At 42.4% G+C, this 16,730-nt stretch overlaps 1 protein-coding gene across 1 annotated transcript in view; it reads left to right on the top strand.

The window, feature by feature from the left end:
- SH3RF3 (SH3 domain containing ring finger 3) overlaps positions 1-16,730 on the top strand; it is a 245,389-nt gene that overhangs the window by 139,576 nt on the left and 89,083 nt on the right. The window contains exon 2 of the mRNA XM_069004839.1: positions 13,911-14,186. Coding sequence (XP_068860940.1) covers positions 13,911-14,186 — 276 coding nt within the window. The remainder of the gene's footprint in view (positions 1-13,910; positions 14,187-16,730) is intronic.

Below are 16,730 nucleotides of genomic sequence, written 5' to 3'. Positions count from 1 at the left end.
CACGTCTTTTTCTATTGCTAATATGCAGTGTATCTAATTGATAACCATTGCCTTACCAGCAAACTATTTCAGTAAAAGCAGTTTATTTCACCAAGTTAGACAGTTACCTTCTCAACCTGAAAAAGAAATGCCCAGACATCCTGTTATTATTGGTTTGAATTATTTATAACCTGTAGCATTTTACAAGACATTGGAAAAGCAAATGGATCCCCTATTTTAAATATTACTTGGTGGTAAAAGGTGCGCGCAATGCAGTATGCGATTGCGATCATAGCACTTCCCCTGGTATCATTTGCCACAGAACTTGAGTGTGCTGCCACAACAGTGACAGTCAGGAATACTGTCATTATGGGCAGTGGGAGAGCACTTGATTTATTTACATTCATGTAAGCAAAGTCAGAAGTAGGCCTTGGAAAACAGTAAGGTCATTGCATCTAGCAAGGTATATCTGCAGTTTTCAAAATGACTGCACAGCTTGGCAAGATAGGGTTTATGAACTGACTTTGTATTAATAACACATCTATGTGAAATATTTTCCCCTCTGAGGTTTACAGCCCCATATTTTCTCACAGAAAGGCGGGGGTATTATCTTTGTTGTGCAGCTCTGTTGATGTCAAATGCAGGTGTTGGTGATGCAGATGTCTAACTAACTGGAGTGAGATTTCAGTGATGGTTGTTTCTCCCCGGCCACTTGGGTCCTGAAATTTCTTGAGGTAGATAAAGGTGACCAACATCTCAAAAATTGTACCAGAAGTCAGGCAGTTTTGTCCAGGAATCAAGTGTTTATCACCAAGGCACAGAGAAACGAGAAAGCTGGGAGGGAGATGGTGGGTAGGGAAGTGTGGGAGTGGTGCTGACACTCATGTACCTGGGCCTTTTCCTCCAAAATCTCTGAGCATCAGGCACCCCTGGTTATGATGGGGGTTTTCTAGCTGGTTTTTCTGTTTTACTGTTCTTCATTAGCATCAGTGCTGAACATTGGATACTACATACTCCAGGTTATCCAGAAATTCAAACACTTCAGTCATTAGTATCAATTTCTCTGCCAGAGGGCTGGTTACAGCACAAGCCTTTTCTTTTCCCTTTCCTAAAGACATTTTTCACCCAGATCAATGACGGGTGATTATCCAGTCTAAATCAGGATCCTATTATGTGAGGTAGAGGAGACTCTTTTGACTACTGCTGAAATGTATGTAATAATAATAGCCTTAGAGAGGAGTGAAATGTAGCACAAGCATCCTCTGTGTGTCTCTTTAATTAGAAACCATGCAGAGTTTGAAATCCAAGGTGCTTCCTAACATGTGCAGCATTCATTTTAATCATTCCTCAGAGTGCAGGAGGAAGCATCAATTAAGTTCAGCATGAGAGAAACTCCTGGGAGTGGGTGCAGGAAATTAATTTTTTTAGTAATACTATGAAAATGATGATGATGATGATGCCCAGGGACAGCACTTTGAAAGCATTAACCTGAAAAGGCACCGAGCAGCCCCGTACTATGTCAGCAAGCAGCCAAAGCACTGAAAGATCCTTAAGGCATAAATTTGACCCATATTCTGTAGATAATCAACTTTCCTCTCCCCAAAGGGGATTTGGAAGAATGATATAAAAGCATGATTTGCATTAAGAAGCCTTGTATCTTCCTTGATGTTTTCCTTGTCTGCTCCAACTACGGTTGCTTCCGAACATCAAACTGCACAAAGGTTTGCTCCATCCAGGGGAGAAGCTGAACTGCTCCTAATGGGAGCCCGGTGCAGCAGTGGAGGGGCCTTTCCCACCCCGGAGGAGGTGCAGACTGGCGGCACTGGAGTGTGAGATGCTCTTTGACCTCTTCAGCACAGTGGGGCACCCCTGTCCTGAGTGCCTGGCACACGTCAAATCCAGAGCTGAATAAAGCCCTCCTGGCAGTCAGCTGGCGGACATGCAGGAAGGTGCCAGCCTGTCCTGTCAGCAGAACTGAAGCCCGAAAGCAATTCCTAATCATCTTCATGAAGAAAGCGTGTGTCAGTAAATTGCAGCTAATGAATCATTTTGGGGCAAGGGACCTGGATGGGAGAACAAAGTGGAGGCAGAATGTGGGATGTCAGGAAGCCTGCAGTCCCACCAAGGAGTGGGCAGGGATTCTGAAAAATAAGGTCCTCTTTGATGGTAAATAACAACCACAGGGATACTTCTGATAAGCAGGGCTGAAATGCTGTGATTTAAAAAGCAGATTTTTCATTTTTAATGGATAGCAAATATTTTCATATTGCTAATCGCAGCAAACAGAGGGGAAATAATCTCTCTAAATTCCTGGCAAGAGGGTAGTCATGTATGTTTCCTCAGACAATGTGAGCATGGACAGCCCTGATGGGCTCTCACCTGAGAAGGTCTCCAACAGCAAAGGGACGAGGAGGCTGCTCACACAGTGCAGATGAGGATGAGCTAGCTCCTCTCACGCTGACATTTTGAGCCAAGAATATTTCAACATTAGCATCTCTTAATGCAGTTTCATCTCACTGGCTGTAAAACCTGTCCTGGTGCAAAAGAAACCTCTGTGATTTTCATGTAACTATGAGAAAGGAGCCATAGCTGTTTTTGTGTAACAGGATTTGTGTGGGCTGTTGGTAAGGGCGCACTGCTGATAAATAAGGTTCAGTTGTAAATATTCTCTAGTGACATGGGAATTTATTCACCTATTGAAGTTTACAACTGAGCTACTGAGGAAACATGTTCTTTAGCTCCACTGTGCATGCAGTCCACGGTGCATTTATCAAACGCCCTGTCAGTTTAGGGAAGGCACAGTTCAGATATTACAATATTTATGAAACTGTGAATACCACCTCAAAAAGTTCTCTTAGAGTACATTTTTTAAAGCTGTCTTATGAAAACTTTGGACAAGTGGAAAGCAGAGGATATATTTTCAGTTTTATAGTGCAGGAATCTGCTCTGTGGTCACATGCAGTGAAAAAGACACAGCAGAAATAAGTGCTTCCTAGGCACCACATTTATTTATCATAAAGCATAAAGTAAAAGCTGCATGAGTAAATCAAATGCGATTTTTGGCAGAAGTTTGGTGTTTAAATAGGTATTTCAGATCCTCCTCTTCATCAGAAATAAAAATCAAGGCTGGGTTCTCATCCTTCACCCATTTAGCTGTTTCAGTTTACTGGCCACCCTGACACCACAGGCAGGTTCTTCGGGTGGGCACTTTTTCATCCCATTCCCATATCAGAGGGTCTTCATGATCTTTTGTCTAATACTGCCTCTGCCATACTCTTTGGAAACCCTGGCAGTGACCTGGCTCCCTCCCCTATAAAAAACCATCCCTGTTTCACCCTTCAGGCCTTGCAGTACTCTGACAGCTCCAGAGACTCCTCAGCTCCTCAGTAAAGGCAGGTGTCAGTATGGAGGAATGATCCCCACCTGTGTCATCTCAGAAAGACTAATTTAAAAAAATTCTTAGTTTTTAAAATTCTCTAGATTGTTTTCTTTGGGTGCTGCAGCCTGTGAGCTGAGGCTGCCAAAGTGGCTTGTGTTGTTTCAGGCGCCAATTTTTTTGATTCTCGGTGATTGAAATGATGGGAGAAGCTTTTGTGTAACCTTTAAGTTAACGTTTGTGTGAAGGGAGGGAGGGAGAAAGAGAGGAGAAAGATTTTCCTGGTGTGCATTTATTTATGTTAAAAAAAAAAAAAAAGAAAAAAAAGAAAAAAAAGAAAAAAAAGAAATAATGAAGTCTCCTCTCTACTGGTAGCAATCCCAGCAAGATTCACTGGAGTGGGGCTCCCTCTGTTGAGCTCTGGGAGCTTTGCCAGATGCTAAATACAGCTGCCCACTCCAGTTTTGGGGCAGCTTCATCTCCAGGCCCTTCCTTACCCCTCTCCCCTCTCTGTGGTCCAGATGAGAAAGAAAAAATTGAAACAGAAAAGTCCCAAAAAAGCAGGGTCTGGGAGTAGGACCTCTGAGCTGTGACCTGCCTGGTCTCTGTCAGGAGGAAACCCAGCTCTGATGAGTTGTAGCAGGACTGGACTGTGAAGTCCTTTCTGGAGTGGAAGTGGGAGAGGGTTTCTGCTTAGGAAACGCTTGAGTCACAAGGCAAGGAGCCAAAACGAAAGATGTGGAAAGGCTGGAAAGTAAACCAGAGGTATTGGGCTGGATAGCAGAGTTACAAAGACATTGCTGGAAAATGTAAGCTATCCCGTGCTTCGTCAGCTTCCACCAGGAAAGATCAAATGAAGCAGTTACAGCAGAGATTCATGTTATGGGCTTTTATGCAATGCTTCTCATATTTTCCCCAAAATGTTCTTTTTTTTCTTGCTGTGACCTACAGCATAAGGAATTGTGGAAAATTCCAGGGCTGTAAATGCTGCCATTGTGGAGGTGAAAAAGCCTGAAATAACTTAAGGCTCTAAAATTGCACAGGGAACTGACTTTTAACTCATCTCTTTTATTAAAAAGCAAGCAAGGACTGGTTCTGTCAGGTGGCTGGGAAAACTGAGCGATGGTTCTGACCAAAGTAGTGTCATCTGGGGAGTAATCAATGAGAGATTTCATGTTTATTTAAAGGTTTTAAGACACACTTTGAATTGAGAACACAAGGCAATCTTAAATACATAATGTTGTAATGCCTTGAATATAAGGAGGGGTTTTTTTGTGTTTCTCTGCATCCTCAAGGGAGCTCCTATTTGATTTGTAGCGTGTCTGCATTGGTGGCTCTGGCAGGCTAAATGTAGCCAACTCTGCTGTCTTTCCTCCTTGAACTGCTCAAATAGAACATGGCTGTCAGTTTGCTTAGAATAGTTGCACTGGAAAATGTTTTTTTCTGTTATTTGTGGGTTCTTTCTGTGTTAACCCACCACCAGTTCTTGAAGCCCTGGTTCAGGAAGTGTTTGGTGGCTCTTGACCTTGTGAGGCAGTCATCTGAGGCATATTTTGTCTGATGGTTTCTCAGGAAGCCACACTGCATACTTGGGTTAGAAGTTGTCTCGGCTGTTGGTTGGGATGTTTCGTAGACCAGCTTCTGCTCTGAAGTGTCTGTGCACAGCAGCCAATCCTTTCACTGAGATCCCTGCACAGGATTATAAGGGTCAAATTTGGTCTTTAGGATCCAGTGAATGGTTTCTGCCTGAAAGGTGAAGGATAGATATCTTAGAACATACCTAGATTTTGTAAAGGCTATGGCCAGCACGAGACATCACTAGATATTTTCCTCAGTAGAGGCTGCCAGACATTCAGCTTTGTTTCAGCGAAGATTGCTTGTAAGATAAAGCTTTAGACCAGGTAGGAATTTTCTACACATCCACACCGTTTCATCAGATCAACGGAATTAAAGTGGTTCAACTGAAACCAGAAATTGACCCACAATGCCAGCAATGTGTTCACGGTATCACTTATTAAAGAGCAGAGAGTTTGGAAGCATTCAGGTTTTGCAGAACGTGAGGGACTTTGCACTGACACTGTTAAACAGCTGGCTGGTACTACCCACCGATTCCCTGGGCAGCAATGGCTGTGAATTCACTGCTGGAAATCCAACCTGACTCTGAATATCATGTGTTGTTTAATAGGAGAGCATGTAGTTTGAAAAGACTTCACTTAAACAATGGGTTACTAAGAAAGAGGGATCTTTGAATGTGTAAATATTGGTGGACATGAGTGAGGGGCTGAAGCAATGTGAGATGTGCAGAGGATGTGAAGCTATTAGCCATGATCATGAGATCAGATGTACTCTTGCATTCAAGTTGTGAATCTTTCTAGGAGAAATGGCGCTGGACTGTAAACCTCAGCTCTGATATTGGTAAAGCGGAGAATCCCAGACAGACCTTTGTGACAAGCTGTGCAGTGGAAAGCCCTCTGGTATTTTCTCAGTTGTGCTGCATGCATCAGCTGCATTTGCTAAGGGAAACTTTGAAACATTCTTTAATCTTGCTGCGTACAAAGATGGATGCTACAAGGTGAAACGCAAGTTGTGCCTGTTTGCCAGATAAACTACAAAATAACCTCAGCAGACACTGTTCTCTTGGAAGATCAGCTTGTGCTCCAGTGGTCCATTGCTGAAGAAGACGAACACCATCCTGTACTGTTCTGGGGTGGTGAGCACTGCTGTTCCCTGTTCGTTGGAGAGCAATGCCGATGTGCTAGAATGGTGCTGTACCTGCCTGCCTTCGTGCTCCATCTGTTGAGCAATTCCCCTGCTACCTTCATGCTATTTGCAGAAGTCATTTCTGGAAATGGCAGATAGGCTCCTAATCTGTTTGGACACTTCCTGTCCATGTATAAAGGCCACCTCTTGCAAATGTGTAGAGCCATTCCCAAGACCTTTTAGTTTTGGAAAAGCATTTTACCTTCTGTTCCAGGTGGGAGCCATGCACAGCTCAAGTGCTTATTGTCTGCATGAGTCTTCAGGTGTCACAAGGATTGCAGCCCATCTGCAGCACCATCAGCCTGGATCAGGGCCTAACTATTAGTTAACCATTAGTTAACCGTTTCATTTAACCAAATTAAACAGTAAAGCTTTTGTTGAGAAGTTTATTTTTATTGTGATTAATTAATACCTATATGGCACTATCAATAAACATGCCACTTTCCAGAGTATATAAGTGATTACAATCAGTTTGCATTCTCCATGGTGCTGTTTCTATTGTCATCTTAACTACTTTTATTCTCAAAGTTAATTTCAAAAAGGTTGTACGTGCAAAGTGTGATTTTTCAGGCTTTTACTGATGTCACACAGAGCTGACTAATAGCACATAACCGGTTTTTGTCTTTGCTTCTTTGTGCAAAATTAGATTCTCTTTGATTAATTTTCCTGTTATTTGCTTTCTGTGAAAGCAAATGCTGCAGTGTCACTGTTGAGATATGGTGGACAGGTGACCTGTGCTTCTGAATGGCTGTATGTAAGACAAACCATCTTATACAGAAGACAAAGCACTTCTGAGAGTTTTTGCTGTGAGATATGAGGATGATTTATGATCTGTCACCCTGAAAGTTCCTCTTGAGGACAAAAGCCACTAGAAACTCTGCAGGTCAGAGATCTGGTGGTAGTATGCATTTTTTGTTTTAACTGCACTGGCTGAAGTTTGCCTCAATCCCTTGTTTCTTCAGCTCGTTGCAGGCACAAGTGCTCTCTCCTGCCTCCCAGGGCTGACTAAGTGACGTGTTTTAATTTAAGTGAAAGGCGTTGCTCTGGAAAAATGTTAAACTGAGAGCAAGTGCAGCGGGCAGGGCGGCGAGGAGCGAGCGGGCAGTGCACAGCCCCTGGTGCCCCTGCCAAGGCCGGCAGACACGGCTGTCACTGCCACCACAATGGAGCTGTTTGCTGTGCCAGACTGCCTTCCACTTTTCTGTCCTAAAGGGATCCAAGCGGGCGTTTCCTGCTCATGATTTAAATTGCTCTCAGCTGATTTGAATGGGTGTTTTGGATGCCAAGATCCCGGTAATAGGGCACTAATAGGGAGTAGCCCGTCTCCTCCTCAGCAGTCCTGCTGATGGATGCTCCATCACGCAACCCCTGTCCTCTCCAGCACAGCTGCTGGGATTTCTGCAGAGCTCTTATGGGTATCAGGAAACCATATGCTGAAGTGCTACGCAGCCTGCTCGTGGGGAGTTTCCTACCAGTTGGAAAATGTAAATTCAGTCCAAACCATTGCCACTGAATCTTTGCTTGTGTAGACTGGGAGATTCAGAGTAATGTGTGATGCTTCAAAGTAACGAAGCAAAAAATTAGCAGTATGTGTTTTAATTATTATTTATGCTCTATAGTAATAGCTTGTGTTTAACTGTATTTTACCACTGAGATGTGCATGCTTTCAATTACTTTTCATTACTTTTTCCTTTCTGTGTCTTTTCTTCTTTATCCACTTTTAATTTACTTTGGATGTTTACACTTGATAGTTCTTGATGAAAGAGATAAATGTATAAACATTCATGCAGAGGAACAGATTCTTCAGAAATATATTTGGAAGATGGGGGATATGGAGATAGATGTTGAAGAATTTTGAAGGACTGCAACAAGCAGTGTGCCAGTGTGTTTTGCTAAAGTGACTTATGTACAGGCTTAAAAAAATATATATATATTGTCCCTAGCAGTGTTCTTATCAGGCTGTTCCAGCAGCGTGTTCTAAGGTTGTTTGGCTTTATCCATTCCTGCTTTAGCTCTGACTGTGATCAAGATCCATGGAGCAGAGGGAGGGAGGAGTTAAATACTCCTCCACCTTTTGCTTTTCTCCAATTGTTGGATTCTTTCATCCCCCTGAAACAGTGGTCAGGTGATGCTGCTGCCCCATGGGGCTGGCAGCATCACACCTGCCTCTTGTGGGGGATCCCCATGTGCAAGGGAAGCCCTTGAAGCAAAGAGGTTGAGGTTTCCATTCTTTGCACAGCTTGAGCTGCACAAGGCAAGACCTTGGGCAAGAGAAATTACCCTTCAGCATTAACATGGTTTTCACACTGCAGAAAAACAATCTTCTGCTTTGCTGTTGTAGAGAGGAGATGTAGCTGGAGGCTCAGGAGGTTTCTTGGGTTTCAGGGATCTAAACACAAACTTGGTTTGAGAGAAGGGTTGGATCATAGCATTTCTGTCTGGGTTTAGTAGCCTTGACCAAGTTTATTTTATTTTTGATTTCTTGTTTTATAGGCACTTGCATGGTATTTTGGGCAAGCATTAGATGTGTTTTTTTAAGTAGTGACCTCCTCCATCAAGTCCTGCACACAGAATTTGGCAGGCATGGGAGCCTGCCTTGCTTTTGAGCACATTGGAAAAGTGTTTATTTTCTGTAACTTTTGAAAACTGAAGACCTACTCGATCTGTGCAGCTCACATTCTACTCAGCTTTCTACTGGGAGAATTTATTGGAAGCAAGCATGTTTGGGTTTTTTCCCATTCCTTTTGTTCTTCAGGATACATAATGAAGAATGCTCCAGCTTTGCCAGTTAATTGCTTCATGGCTGTTGTTTGTCAATTTGCCAGCAGGTTTCTGCTTAACTGCTGCCATTTGACATTGCTGAAACACAAATGCAGAATGATTGAGTTGCCAACATATCATTGAGTCTTCTGCAAGGGGGATTTTCAGCATATTAACGCTTCAGGCTTTTACGTCAGTATTGATTGCTGAAATAGAAAAGAAACCTTTGGCAGTATTCAGCATCGTGCCAGCATGGATTTAGTGGCAGGAAAAAGAAACTGGCTGCTGCCATTGACTGTGACTTCATCCCTTCCTTTCTTACTTTCTTTCATTTTTTATTTCTATACACACCCACACAGCGTTTTGAAATTTAATACACATCATAGCCAAATGCCAGTTAGCTTCACAATAAACCAGCAGGGCAAATCAACCACTTGAGGCAGTCAGTTGTCGAGGCTGTTTAGTTTTGCAGCCGCCTGCATTATGCTCGATCAGATTTCATGGCAGCTGGGGAGGGGGTGATGGCAGGGGGTCCTCACAGTGAAGCACAGGTCAAGAGCCGGCTTGGAGGAAGGCAGTGGGGTGGTGGTCTCTGCCAAGCTCCCCACAGGACAGCCAGGTTGCCACCACACTGGTCCCTGGATGCAGGAGTGGCCATGGTGGACCTGGGTGCCATGAAAAGAGGAGCAGCATGATGCTGCTGGGGCCAGGCTTGGAAAGGGCGTTCCCCTCCGTGGACATAGTGAGGCAGAAGATGCCAAGATGGGGCCCCATGGAGAGCAGGGACTTAGGGTGGAGCAGGGGATGAAGTGCATGGTGGGGGTGTAGTGCAGTGTCACAGTGTTGTCCACCAGCTGTTGTGTGGCAGTGCTCAGGGTAAGGAGGTTTTGCTCTGCTGAAGCAGGGAGCAAGAGGAAGGTGTGAGCCCTCCTTCAGTTGCTGGAGAATCACCTCTGTGTGCTTTGCCTCCCCTAACTGTTCTGCTGTTCTGCTGTTCTGCTGTTCTGCTGCCTGTTCTGCTTTGCTTTTGTCTGATCTCTTAGATGATACTTTATATCCTGTTTTAGATTGGAAGGTTTTATAGGAAAGACCACCTGGACATTCTGTAGGTGATGATTTCTGACTGAAATGCTGCTGCATGGAACAAAGACCTGAGGGGAAATAGGACAGGGCATGAGCCGAGATTTTGAACATAAAATGGGAAGGACATGCTCACCGGCAGGGCTTGGGGAATTTGCACGTCAGTCGGATGTCAGTCCTGACTGACTGCTTTTCCTTTGCATAGGGAAAGTCAAGTGAAGAAGAGGGGGGTGGGTAAGCCAGAATTGCCTGCACAAAGATTTGGCAATGAGGAAGGTAATCAGGATCAGAGGAAGATTTTTAAGAATCACATAACCATTCATGAGGAGTGACATTACAACTAGCAAACAGCAGCAGAGATTGTTTTAATTCTGTTTCTGAAAGATGCTTAATGCTCCCTCCTTTCAGGTGTAGTTCAGAGGAACTTTCTGAATCTGCTTCTCACTTATGAATTAACCAAAAGTAGGAATAATAAAGGGAAACTTAGAAAAATATGGTTCTTAGGGACCATTAATATAATCTGACCATGAAAAGTCCACTGAAAGCTAGACCTTTTGGCCAGAATATATAATCAAAGAAGTTTCAAGAGTTTATTTCGGGTGTTTGGGGATTTTTGGTTGGTTGGTTGGTTGGTGATATTTTGGTTTTTTGTGGGGTTTTGTTTTTGTTGTTTTTTGGGGTTTTTTTTTGTAGTTGTGTTATTAGATTTCTCTCTGTTCAATTTGAGCAGGCACTTAAAGCTTTAGAACAGGACAAGTAGCTTTATTTGAAAAGGATTAGAGGACACTGGTACCTGGGCCACAGTTAATGCAAGGCTTACCTGGGATGCTCAAATCAAAATGGGTACATAGAACCTTACAGAAGGGCTGGGAAATGTCTCAATCACAGCAATTTTTCAGTAGAAGGGTATCTTTCCCACTAAATAATGTGTTCACCTTAAGAAGTGCCTCTACAGAGTTTTTAGTTGAAAAGCTGTGATTCAGAATTAGAAAAGTGGTAGCTGACAATTGGAACAATTTGTTTTGGAAGTCCTTCCCACTGTCAGTTGCCCAGATCTTCTCTGTGTAGGACAGTTCCTAGGTGACATGGTCTGCAGATAAGCCCATGAAAGAGGAGAGGGACACAAGCACCTGAACTGCAAATTCCCACAATAAGATCTCCAAATAATACAATGCCAGATTTCAAATTTATATCTGGCAGTTTGTTTGTTTTTCTTAAAAGTCTTCATTTGCATCAGGTGAAGCTAAAAAGAGAGACCTGAATCATCTTCTAGCCAGATCAATTAATTACCAATAAAAGCCCAGCATGTATTGCATAAGAATTTCATTGGTGAAGCGTGCAGTGGAGTAAAATCCACTTTCTTTTTCTGTAGCACTGAGGGCTGTTGCCTTTTTACACAGTAAAATGAGGCTTGGGAAGAGAAAGTGGCTAAAAAGTAAAGAAATTGATCTGACCTTGAATTGCTTCAAAGATCTTGGGAATAGGAAGGTCCCATCTAGGGTAAGTGATACAGAGCATGTTTGCCAGGCGTGTATCTGGATCAGCACTGTGCACCTGGCAGAAGTCTTACTCTTACTTTGATAAATTGTCTTCTCCCAGCATGAATTAGAGTAATGAACCTTTTATTTCTAAATTACTACAAGGCTCTGTAGTCTTTCAGCTTAATGTGGGGTTTTTCTTCTAGTTTCAAATCAGTAATGCAATCTATGCCTTACCTAAAGAGTTTGATGGTATTGTATGCTTAATCTTTAAAATGCTGGGTGGGGGGGCAAAGCTTTGCTTTCAGGGAAAATAACCATCCTGGCAGAGAGAAAAATATCAGTAGGATGCTGCCACTGATTTGGCAGAAACTGTTTGATGCTTTGTTATCTGGCTGTTGATTTTATGCTATTTTAGTTATGTTTGAAGGTGCTTCCAAAATACCTGGTCTTTAAGTGGGTAGCTCCATTCAGATACAGCAACACCCAGAAGAATACAGAGGAAAAAGAGGAACTGCAAATTGCTAATGAGAAAAGTTAGAACTGAGGACACATCTGAATGAAATTAAATGCCCCTCCAGGCAACATGGGCAGTGCTCTGAAGAGCTGTGCCTGTTTGCCTGTCTCCTTCACTGTGGCCTGTAGGCAGAAAGATCTGTCACACAGATCTTTTTTCCGAGACCTGCACAGCTACTAAAGCGCTTCCTAATAAATAAAAACGAGTAGGTTCGTGCCTGCGTGTGAAGGTGCGTTCAAGAAAGCTACTCTTTGGTAAGTGTGGTGTCTGCCTGCCTCAGTGACCATCTGGCGCCCAGAAGCGGGCGGAGGTGCCGGCAGCGGGCTGTGCTTCTCCTCCTCCTGCTGAAAGATGCAGGTGTAGGAGCATAAAACCCACCCCGCCAGAGCAGTCCATTTAATGCACCCATGGGGATTGAAAAACGCCTCCACTCTTGGCTTTAACAAATACCGTGAAAAGTCATCCCAGCATCTCATTTTCTGGAAATGCAGTGTTGCTGTCAGGCCACTCCACCTTCCCCCAGGGAAAGCCTCTGAGTGTTATTTTAGGCACAGGAATGTCATCCAGAAGTACAGGCATAAGAAACACCTGGGGGAATACCAGGGTGTTTTATTAAATACAGCTTTACTTTTTCATTGTCCCTATAGGACACCCCACTGACAAGCATGATGCACAGCAGGGAACAGACTACTTAAAGGCGTGTGTATGCAAAGAAAACTGTGTCATTTTTGTAAATACAGCTCTGGAAAAAAAAAGACTCTTATGGAAGGTTGACTTTACACTACCCCTCTAACATTCCCTGTGTTACATGCTGCTACGTATTTGCAAGCTGACTCTTAGTTTGAATTAAATAAAATGAAAAATGGAATAGGATAATGCAGCAATACACCTTTTCTACTCCAGTATGGGTTAAAGAGCTGTTATAGGACCAAAGCATCAGGAATCTGTGTCCAACACAGTTACTTACCCCCTGCTCTGTGGGATTCAGCAAGAAGAGGAGCAAGTAGACAGGGAGGGCAAGGACTGCATAAACCAGTGCTTCCACCAAAACGTCCATGCAGTTGCAGCCTGGGTGAGCTAATCTATCTTTCACTGGGACAAAATGAACTCTGGGAAGAATTCTTCACACTCAAGTGGCTTCCATCAAATAGGTTTCTCTTTTCTATCATACCAAACTATGAACTTTTTAGGCTTTTCTTTTTTCTTATGGGCCATGATTTTTTAGTAAGCTTGTTTAATTCTTTTAATGAGTGAAAGCCTCAGAGCTCTTTTTAGTTCTTAAAGTACTGCCTATTCTACTTTTCCATGAGGACATTAATTCATAATTAACAAAGAATATTGTAACTGTTTACAGTAGCCTGTAGTGAGTAGCATGAGACTAGGGGATTTTGACAGAAATAAGAGTATTTGGTTACAGAATCAAAAGCTAAACAAAAAGCTTCAAACTCAAAAGTGTTTCGAGTTGCTCAAACAGATGCAATGAAAAATTATCAATTTTCCAGCTTTTATAACCCTGTGAATCATCAAGCTTGGATTGTTTTTTCTCTCTTCTGAGCTTCAGAAACCAAAGCAACCCTGAAGGTCAAAATATCTAATATTTTACCTTTAGACATGTCCAAGTTTACTTGTTTAAACATATAGTTCTGCTTATGTAGGATATTTTGCAAATTAAGTGATACTGCTTGGTGGTGTAAGAGGTACTGCAGGTTTCAGCTGAGCTACATGAGATGGACAGTGCCTGCTCTGATGTAACGCACCTGCCTTCTCAGGCTTACCATCACGTACATCCTAGTTTTCCTGAGATCCAGTGGACAGCATTATGTGGCAGTCAGCTGCAGTCATTGGGGTAATTTGGTAAATGATCATGGCTGATCAGTTTGCTTCTAGCTAAAAAATTACTCTAAGGAAGATATTCATGCTGGCTGGAGTTTGCTTAAAGATGTTTATTTCGTTTCCCCAGAGTGTTTCTCAGCTTCCCTACGGCAAAGCCCTCTACACGTACGAGGGAAAAGAGCCCGGTGACCTCAAGTTTAACAAGGGGGACATCATCATTCTGCGGCGCAAGGTGGATGAGAATTGGTACCATGGGGAGCTCAATGGCAACCACGGCTTCTTCCCTGCCAGCTACATCCAGTGTATCAAGCCCCTCCCACAAGCTCCACCTCAGGGCAAAGCACTTTACGACTTTGAAATAAAGGATAAAGATCAAGACAAGGATTGCCTGACCTTCACCAAGGTAGGGGAATGGGTTTTTAAAAAATGTTCAGAAAGCTGCATCTGTAGGGAGTGATGGGGCACATGTGGTGCTGGCAGCTGAGTCAGGAGCACAGGGGTGCTGGGACTGGTGGGACACCTTCCTGGTCTTCCTGGCCTGCCTGGCCTACCCTACTCTGTGAGATAGATAGCTTGAGCCATGAGTAGCAAGGCTGGTATAAAGCTGGTGAAGCTCAACAAGTAGAACTGGCTGCACGCTTTCTGAGAACATTTTTCTAAAAAGCATGCATTTCGTCTGCATTGAAATATTCCTCAAGAGTGACTCAAATTTCAGAAAAAAAACCTATTGGAAATGTGTCTTTTAATGTTCCTTATTGAATCAGATGTTCCAGTGTTCTAAAATTACATTCAGCTTCACAATGTATATTGCATCATACCATACACCAATTAGCAGTTGAAATACACTATCATCATAATACATCACAGTATTTCCTATTTTAAGAACATAAAGACACTAAAAAGCAGACATTTAAAAAACAGTCTTTGTTTCTTTTAAACCAAAATGTTTAATAAATTCCCATTGGAATGAGAGAAAACTGAAGATATTTCTGAAAACTGAGTAATTTCCTTTGGAATTAAAATGTCATGTTTTCCCTTTCACCCCCACCTCCCCACCTGCTTTTTGCCTCCCCCTCCCCTCCCTAGCAATTTGTGTTGACCTTAGATGGGTTTCATGGATATCAAGAAACCCACAGTAAAATAAAGTATATCCCCTATTGTTAATTTATGGCAGCGAATGCCATGGAGAACCTGTTAATTGTCATTTTCTGTTTTATTTCAGCTGTCTGCGGCTGTTATAGTATCACATAAAGTAATAACAGTTATGCTGAAAATGAATATGAAATAGATGATAAAAATATCCTTCACCAGTATTTTACTGACCTCCTCTTTTGAAGCTACTTATTATAGCTGAATGAATTATTTGCAGCATATAATTTTCTCACCGAATGTAACATCTTTTTCACTCATGCAGTGTTTCTCAGCAGAATGCAATTTCCTAGACTGTATACTTTCTCATATTTATTTAACAAAGGATTTGTAAGCACTTTTGTTCCATAGCAAGTGAAGTGTTTGATTGCAAACACTGCAAACCCTGTGACTAGCCAGCCTCCCTGGAGCTGTGAATCTCTGTGAGAAAGTGGGCTGCTTAGTGAGAAGTAACAGCCATGCACTAACAGAAAGTTAGCCAGAAGTTACCTCTGAGACCTTATCAGTAAATATATATTTTGTGGTGCCTTGTTTTTATCGCTGCCTGCCCAGAGGTACACTGGTGTCTTCTCTGAGATGCAATCTTCTTTGTCCACTTAAAGTATTCCTTGCTCCCTCAGTCTTAAGAAATTTAATAGGTATGGCAGGCAGTTGTGGTCTTTTTTGTTAGAGCGGGTCCTTTCCTAGACACTTTTGTATTTGATATATTTGGTGCCATAGATTAGAAAACCTCCTTTACAATAACTGCCACTGTATAGTGATAGTTCTCATTTTCTCGGCTGTCCAATGTCATTCTCACATGGTGCATTTCTTTCTGCCATATAGCTCTACCCTTAATCTCTCAATTTTCCTTGTTTTCACCCCTTGTGTTACTGTCGGCATCCTTTTATCCCTGATGACTGTGTTTTCCCCAAGGGGGTTTGGTTTCTCTTCTGCTGCTTTCTACTTTAGCTCCTTCCACTACACACGCTGTCACCTTGTAACAGTTTTTATGTCCTGCCTATTGTTCTCCCTGACAGTGAATAATCTATTTTTCATCTTGGGACTTTACCATCATGTTTTCATCAGTTTTCTCAATGCTAATTTTAGCTGTCACCTGTGCTGATGAAGGTTCCTGTTTAGCCCAGATTATAGATTATCTGCTGATGCAGTCAGTTCCTCTGCACAGAGCCCTGAGCACTGCAGTGCTGTAGATGTGATTTGTCACTTTGAGCAATATGCATCACTTGAATGTCTCAGTTTGCATCTGAAGATGCTGGACCAGGTCTCAGTTTCATTTATGCTATTTGTTCCTTCCTCTGGCAGAGGGGTTACCTTGGCATACCTTTTATTCACACTAATATAACCTATTTGTGTCCTGCAACTCATTTAAGGCTATCAGACACTTGTGATTGGATTTTACTTATAAACATATAACAAAGAAGAGTTTTCCTCTAAAGAGAAGCTATAAGAAGGAAACTCAAACACAGGGATCTTCTGTATCATTAAGTTTTGTTGCTCTTTTGCTGGGCTTTGCTTTTTCCCATCCCCCTTGTTACTATGCACTCAGAATATCTATTGGTACAGTAAAAGAAAACAAAGGAAGGATATTTGGTGTTTCCTCTTACTAATTTGTTTTGCTATATTTTTTAAAATTAAAATTTTCCATTGTTCCAGAGGTGTGTTGCAAGGAAATGAAGTCTACTTTACACAGATCTTCATGAGCAGTGCTGCAGTGTACTTCTGCCATTTACCCATTTTCATCTCCTGTAGATACAATGCTCTCCAAATAAAAGGCCAAAGATAGATCAAATGTAAT

Source organism: Aphelocoma coerulescens, chromosome 1, assembly GCF_041296385.1.
Source record: "Aphelocoma coerulescens isolate FSJ_1873_10779 chromosome 1, UR_Acoe_1.0, whole genome shotgun sequence".
Taxonomy (NCBI): domain Eukaryota; kingdom Metazoa; phylum Chordata; class Aves; order Passeriformes; family Corvidae; genus Aphelocoma; species Aphelocoma coerulescens.
Note: the sequence above shows the minus strand (reverse complement) of the source record. Positions and strands in the feature narration are given on the sequence as shown.